This window comes from Dermacentor albipictus, chromosome 3 (genome assembly GCF_038994185.2).
Source record: "Dermacentor albipictus isolate Rhodes 1998 colony chromosome 3, USDA_Dalb.pri_finalv2, whole genome shotgun sequence".
NCBI classification, from domain to species: Eukaryota; Metazoa; Arthropoda; class Arachnida; order Ixodida; family Ixodidae; genus Dermacentor; species Dermacentor albipictus.
In genome coordinates this window covers 10,989,229-10,995,228 of record NC_091823.1, presented here as the reverse complement: position 1 = coordinate 10,995,228, position 6,000 = coordinate 10,989,229, and the positions used below count along the sequence as shown (strand labels likewise).

General features: G+C 45.8%; 1 protein-coding gene across 6 annotated transcripts in view; it reads right to left on the bottom strand.

The window, feature by feature from the left end:
* Nucleotides 1-629: 629 nt before the first annotated feature.
* LOC135919543 (protein Shroom3-like) overlaps nt 630-6,000 on the bottom strand; it is a 612,939-nt gene continuing 607,568 nt past the window's right edge. For all 6 annotated transcript variants that reach the window (XM_065453435.2, XM_065453437.1, XM_065453436.1 and 3 more), the window contains one exon: nt 630-4,152. In XM_065453435.2, the coding sequence (XP_065309507.1) occupies nt 3,868-4,152 (285 nt within the window). In that variant the 3' untranslated portion in view covers nt 630-3,867. The remainder of the gene's footprint in view (nt 4,153-6,000) is intronic.

The window sequence follows — 6,000 nt, the reverse complement described above, 5'->3', positions numbered from 1 at the left end:
AAGTTACGCACCTGCGGCAATGCGCAGTTTGAAGCTGGACGCGCGAGCATCTGCGCTATCACGCAGCTTCGGAGATTCTCGCGCGTGGTATTTGAGCGCCCTGTAGACTCTAAGATTGGCAGCGTCTGTGAATGTATCTCGAAGCCCACATAAGAATATACTGTAGCGGACAAAGGCGTCTTTGGGCGCAACACAATAATTATGATGGTGGTGCCTGAAGTAAAAGCTGTCTGCTGTAGCAGCACATGAGTTTTCAGCCAGATCAATCACTAAAACCTGTTTGCTCATTTTTTTTTGTTCTTCTTTTCTTGTACAGAACGAACCTTGAGTACTCACAGTTTTGCGTCCACGGTATGCACTTTGACGGGGAGTGTAGCTGCTTAGCCTAATAAACTATCATATTGATAACAGAAGGTAAAAAAATATAAAGACAGGACAAGAGAGTTAGGCAGAAAGAGAAAACAAATATGAGAAAGTAGAAAAAGTGGTAAGGTCATCCACTAGAAAATATTATCTGGCTTGCCACTCTATCACTACGCTCAGCGCTGGGAAAGGAAGGCAGAAGGGGAGACCGTGCTGGCTCTACGAAAAACCAGCGCGGCTCGAAATAACACTCACAGCCGGTGGAATGCACAGCAACGTGGCTTTTTATTGAAATCACAGACTTGCCATTTTGTCACGTGGCTTTTCTGTCAATATATACACGTTAAGAATCGAAGGACGCGCCGCGGGCACAACACGATCCGCTGACTGCGGACGCGCACGAGCGCGCCTTCATGCAACCGCGTGGCATTACAGCCGAGAGAAACAGAGTACGCACGGGTGCCAACTGCCGCAACGCGTCGCCACCCGCGGGAGCTGAGGCTCGGGTCAGGCGGGAGGCGAGCGACGCCTTGCCCAAGGTATGCGGGCCGCGAACAACAGCTACCGGTGGTTCTTGTGTCGTCGCTTTGTACAAAAAGACACGGGAACCTCGAACCGTCCAACGACGACGCAGGCGGTCGCCAAGGAAGTACCGCGCGTTCCCCGCAAGGTTTAACGCTCCTGTCGCCTCTCCAGGATCTTTAAAAAGGGGCTCTACAAAAATACTGTTAATAAGTGGGCAGCCTTGGGGTAAACGCGCGCGCGTAACGCTCTCTCCACAACAGCCTTGGACCTGTCACACTTACAATCATTCCTGGTTCTGGAACCAGGCCACGAAAAGATCACGGGCGAGGGTAGTGGACGGGGGAGAGGGCATTAAGAGAAGCGGCACGCAAGCACAAAGAATATACCCACGCACGCACACGCAAGCACACAAATGCGCGGGGAACTCCATTCGAAATCAACACTATTCACAGATCCTTTCCTCACGTGGCACAATCCACTATGTTCGGTGAAAACATTGCCACTGACCTAACAGGGTGCTTACAAGACTCCTCCAGAGTGTTTCACTCTTATCACACTAGAAACGCAGTACTTGCCATAGACGAGGACCGACGCTCCCCTCCTACTTTTCGTATATAGTGACCTATGCATTTGTAAATTAGCGAGGGAGAATAAATTAAAAGCGCTTAAAAAAAGAAAATAGGGGAGAGGCGGTCACGCAGCCAAAACCAAGGAAGAAAAAGAAATGCGGTGTAACGGTGCCATGACAACTGCATAAATATACACACTAATAAACAAAAAATAAAAAAATAACAGCAATCAATTGCAAGAATAAAAAAAACTAGAAAAAAAATGTGGACTACATTTTTTTTTTCTCTGTCGGAAACGGCAACATGTGCAACATTCAGCGAGTCGCAATATTGCATTCCTAAAGCAGAAGCTGCCTTTTAATTGGTCAACAGCAGTTTGAAAAGACGAAAGCGGGCTAACGTGGGGAAATATTACAACAGGTGAAAGGGCTACGTCCAAATGTCAGTCTCTGCGACTCCGCGGTTTGTGCATGCAGCCTCACTTTTCTGGAGGACGCGTCACAGCTCTCACATCGCTGACCACTCAGATCGTTGGACACGATTGCCAGTGGAACGCTCACATCGCTCACGGGCTACACGGTCCTTGCCGTACACAACACAACTTGTTAGACGCGTGTTCTGAATGGTGGAACTTGCAGAGCCCTGCGTTCCCGTAGCATTGCAAAGCATCTCGAGACTCCGCGAGTGATAGTATTGTATCTTGCTAATGATTTCATTTGTCTTTTTTTCCTTTGCGACAATGGCTAAGCATCTGGTAGATACGATAGCGTTAGCCCGTTGTTGTACGCAACCATACCTGCTCGAGCAAATGCGTTAATTTCTTGCACTGTCTTGATCTCCCGGGGCGCCTTCGAGTGACGAATAATGCCAAGAGGCTTTGAAAACACAGCATTTTAGTTCAAGCTTTGCGATGTATGAGCACGTCGCACTCTGCAGGTTCCTTACGTAGGTCCGTAGTGAATAGAGCTAAAAAAAAAAAATTCTAAGAACACGTTCCGCTTTAGTTCCTTCATAAAATCAACTTTAGCAAACACTCAATCGTGTTCGCCGTATAGTAACTCATTCGATGAGTAAAAATGGGAAAGCAAAAATAAAGAAATGTTTGACAAAAAGCAGGTGACGAAATGCGGGGCGACACACATGAACTGTTGTCATCAACGAAATAGTACCGCAATTAACAAAACAATAGAACCAAGAGAAGAAGCGGACTCATATGCACGAGAACCCAATAACCGAAGCAATATTATTGCGGAACCTCCGGGAACCACCTCGAGGAACAGGAAAACGACTGTGGGGTGATAGGGACGTGGGGACTTGAAAAACTTGATATGGCACTAGGAGGGCAGTCAGAAAATGAGTCACTGGAGCACTCAGGCACCTCACGAACCGAGTCACGCAGTCACCACATCCCGGCCTCTCGACGATTGAGGAAAGCACACATGGAGCTTTCGAAGACCACGGCGCAGTTCTCACGGCTGGTCTGTCGAATGCCGTCATGGACATGGATGGGCCGTGGTGTTCACTTTGGACAAGCGATGACGTAGCGGTGAGTGCTGGGATGACTTATGTACACGAGACGGCCACGAATCGGCGAGACTGGAGAGGTTCAGGGCACGTAATTGCACTGGTATCTGAGGAAGCAGTCTTGTCTACAGCCCTCTCAAAACTGCTTCACGCAGACAACTCTTAACAACGACTACAGTTTCACCTACTGCGTTCGTTTCATGTGAATTGCAGAAGCAGTTTGGCGCTGAGCAGCACTTAGCGTCCGTTAACTATGGAATAAAACTTTCCTTAATTAAAGGAAGTATTCAAGGGACATGCCGATTTGTGCAGTGAAATTTCATTAGGTCATTATGGCACAGATACCATCTGTGACGGGTGCGACTGAAAGAATTCGAAAACGCCTTCGCAGCAGGTTTAGTTTCTGGTACTTGTAAACATATGACAACAAGATTTAGGAGCAGGAAACAAGGTTTTTCGGGCATTTGCAACAATGTACAGTATTCGTTAACCTGGCTTAGGGAACAGAGGCGTCCAGGTTGCGCAGTTAGACTTTCGCAACGATCTCTACAGTTCAAAGCATAGAAAAGGATATTTTCTCTTGCCTTATAGTGCTTTAAATATTAAAAAGTGCTACAAGTACTAAGCACATGGTCCGATGACGGGCAATGCCATCAAGACAACGAGTGAATTGTAAAATTCTCGGAAAGGCTGTTGATCTACTTTATAGTGTCCCAGACCTACACGTAGAATACGAGAGACATAGTGCGCTAGATACCTAATTTTTCTTTTTAACCTGCAGTTGGCCTACCAGGACGCGACAGAGACTCTAGCCCCTCGCAACCCCTCCAGTCTCGATGATTCACGGCGCCACGGCCTCGCGTCAGAGCACGGCTATCGTCGAACCCTAGGACGAGGCCAAGGACTTCCAGGACGCGGTGGCCACGGTTCCCGCCCTGAGCGCGGCCAGCTGTTCTTCGCCGAGCCGGATCTTGTCGTCAATCTCGCGCGCGTCCACAAGCAGCTTGGACTTCATGCGCACGAAGTGGTCGTAGTCGGCGTACTCTTGAGGCGTCAGGTACTTGCGCAGGAACTGGGCCACCTGACGACTGCGCCGGTCGATGCTCTCCTTGAGGCGGCGCGCCTCCTCGTGCTGGCTGCTCAGCTTGTCCCGCTTGGCCTCCAGGGCTCTCTGCGCAAACGAGCCGGGGAACAGCTGATGCACACACGTGGTAGCACGCACATGGTGGCACACAACCTGCATTCTCTACTGATAGCTGCAGCAAGAGAAGACGTACACCGGTATTCTAACTCTAACTCTAACTGGTCTCTAACTGGTGTAAAACTTGGAAAATGGAATTAAATATTAACAAATGTAAGTTCATGCGTGTTTCTCGCTGCTCTAACACTCCCCCTTCTTCTTATTGTCTTAATGGCATTCCTCTTGATTCCGTCGCATCACATAAATATCTAGGCGTACATATATCACGAAACATAACATGGAATGCCCATATTGAATACGTTACCAATAACGCTAATCGCATGTTAGGGTATTTACGTCGCAACTTCTCTGCTACTCCTTCGTCCTTAAAACTCCTACTTTATAAATAACTAATACGACCTACAATTGAATACGCGTCATCTATATGGGACCCTGGGCATGAAAATCTTATATCTTCTCTTGAACTTATACAAAATAACTTCGTTCGCTTTATTTTTTGAAATTACAACCGTACTGCAAGTATCACAGCCATGAAAACGAACCTTTCGCTCCCATCTTTAAAATCTCGTCGGAAAATCAGTCGCCTCACTCTATTTCACAAGGTATATCATCACGTCACGCTACATGACGATCTTACTTCACCACCGGAATACATCTCCCATCGCACTGATCATCGGCACAAGATTGGCATCCAAAAGTGCAAAACTAAAGCTTGTTTCCAGTCATACCTTCCCCAGACATCTGTCGAATGGAACCGCCTCCCTCCCGATATTGCAGCCATTGAGGATAATCGACGATTTCGTGATGCACTAACAACCTTTGTTTGTTTTGGAGAATGTTGAAATTATGTTCTAACAAAATTCACTGTATTGTATTTATTGTCTTTGTAATCTATATTACCCACACCCCTCTGTAATGCCTTTGGCCCTGAGGGTATAATAAATAAATAAATAAATAAATAAATAAATAAATAAATAAATAAATAAATAAATAAATAAATAAAAGTGTATTAGGCATCCCGCAGGTACAGGATGCCTAATATATCTTGTCATTTAATGCTTTAGCAATTGTTTCTTATCGTATCGTACCATACCTACGTACGGTACGATAAGAAACGGGGGTCCGTTAAGCCCTTCAACTTTCTCAATGGTTTCCTTGCATAACGTATACCGATGCATCATATAGAAATAAATTAATGTATTATAAACATGGTGTAAAGCATGCGGTGCTGTTGTTGTTCTTGGTTATTATATGCGACAGTATGGGAAGTTTGGCCACTGAAGAGCCTGCAGCCTGCGATGTGGCAGCATTGACTCAAAAGCTAATCTAGAATAGAAAAAAAAAGAAATGACAACACTCTATCCCCTCCCTAATTCATGTTGAATAGATTTCGCAGAACGCACGCAACACGCTATCTACAAGATATTTGCTGTATACATGCTATACAGGATATTTGGTCAATTTCCATTGAGAGAAGAACGATAACAATTACAAACATGCTTTGAGAAATCGCTTTCGGCAAAGTTTATTCTGATGCGCTCACCTTCGTTAAGTATGATGCTCGATACCACGACATGTCCCAGCGGATGCGTTATCGCGGGACCAGCTTTTATTTCCCTATTAATATACACGATCGACGTGAAAATGCCTTTATTAAACAGCTGCTGAACCAATCTGATTGAAACCTGCTTTACTTAAGTGAAAAAATAAGACAAGTATTGCCGAATGCCGGAATCAAAACTTTAATTTGTGCCATCAGGTTTCTTACAGAATTTCCGAAAACTAGCACATTTCAATATAGCTCATACCTACCGCTTC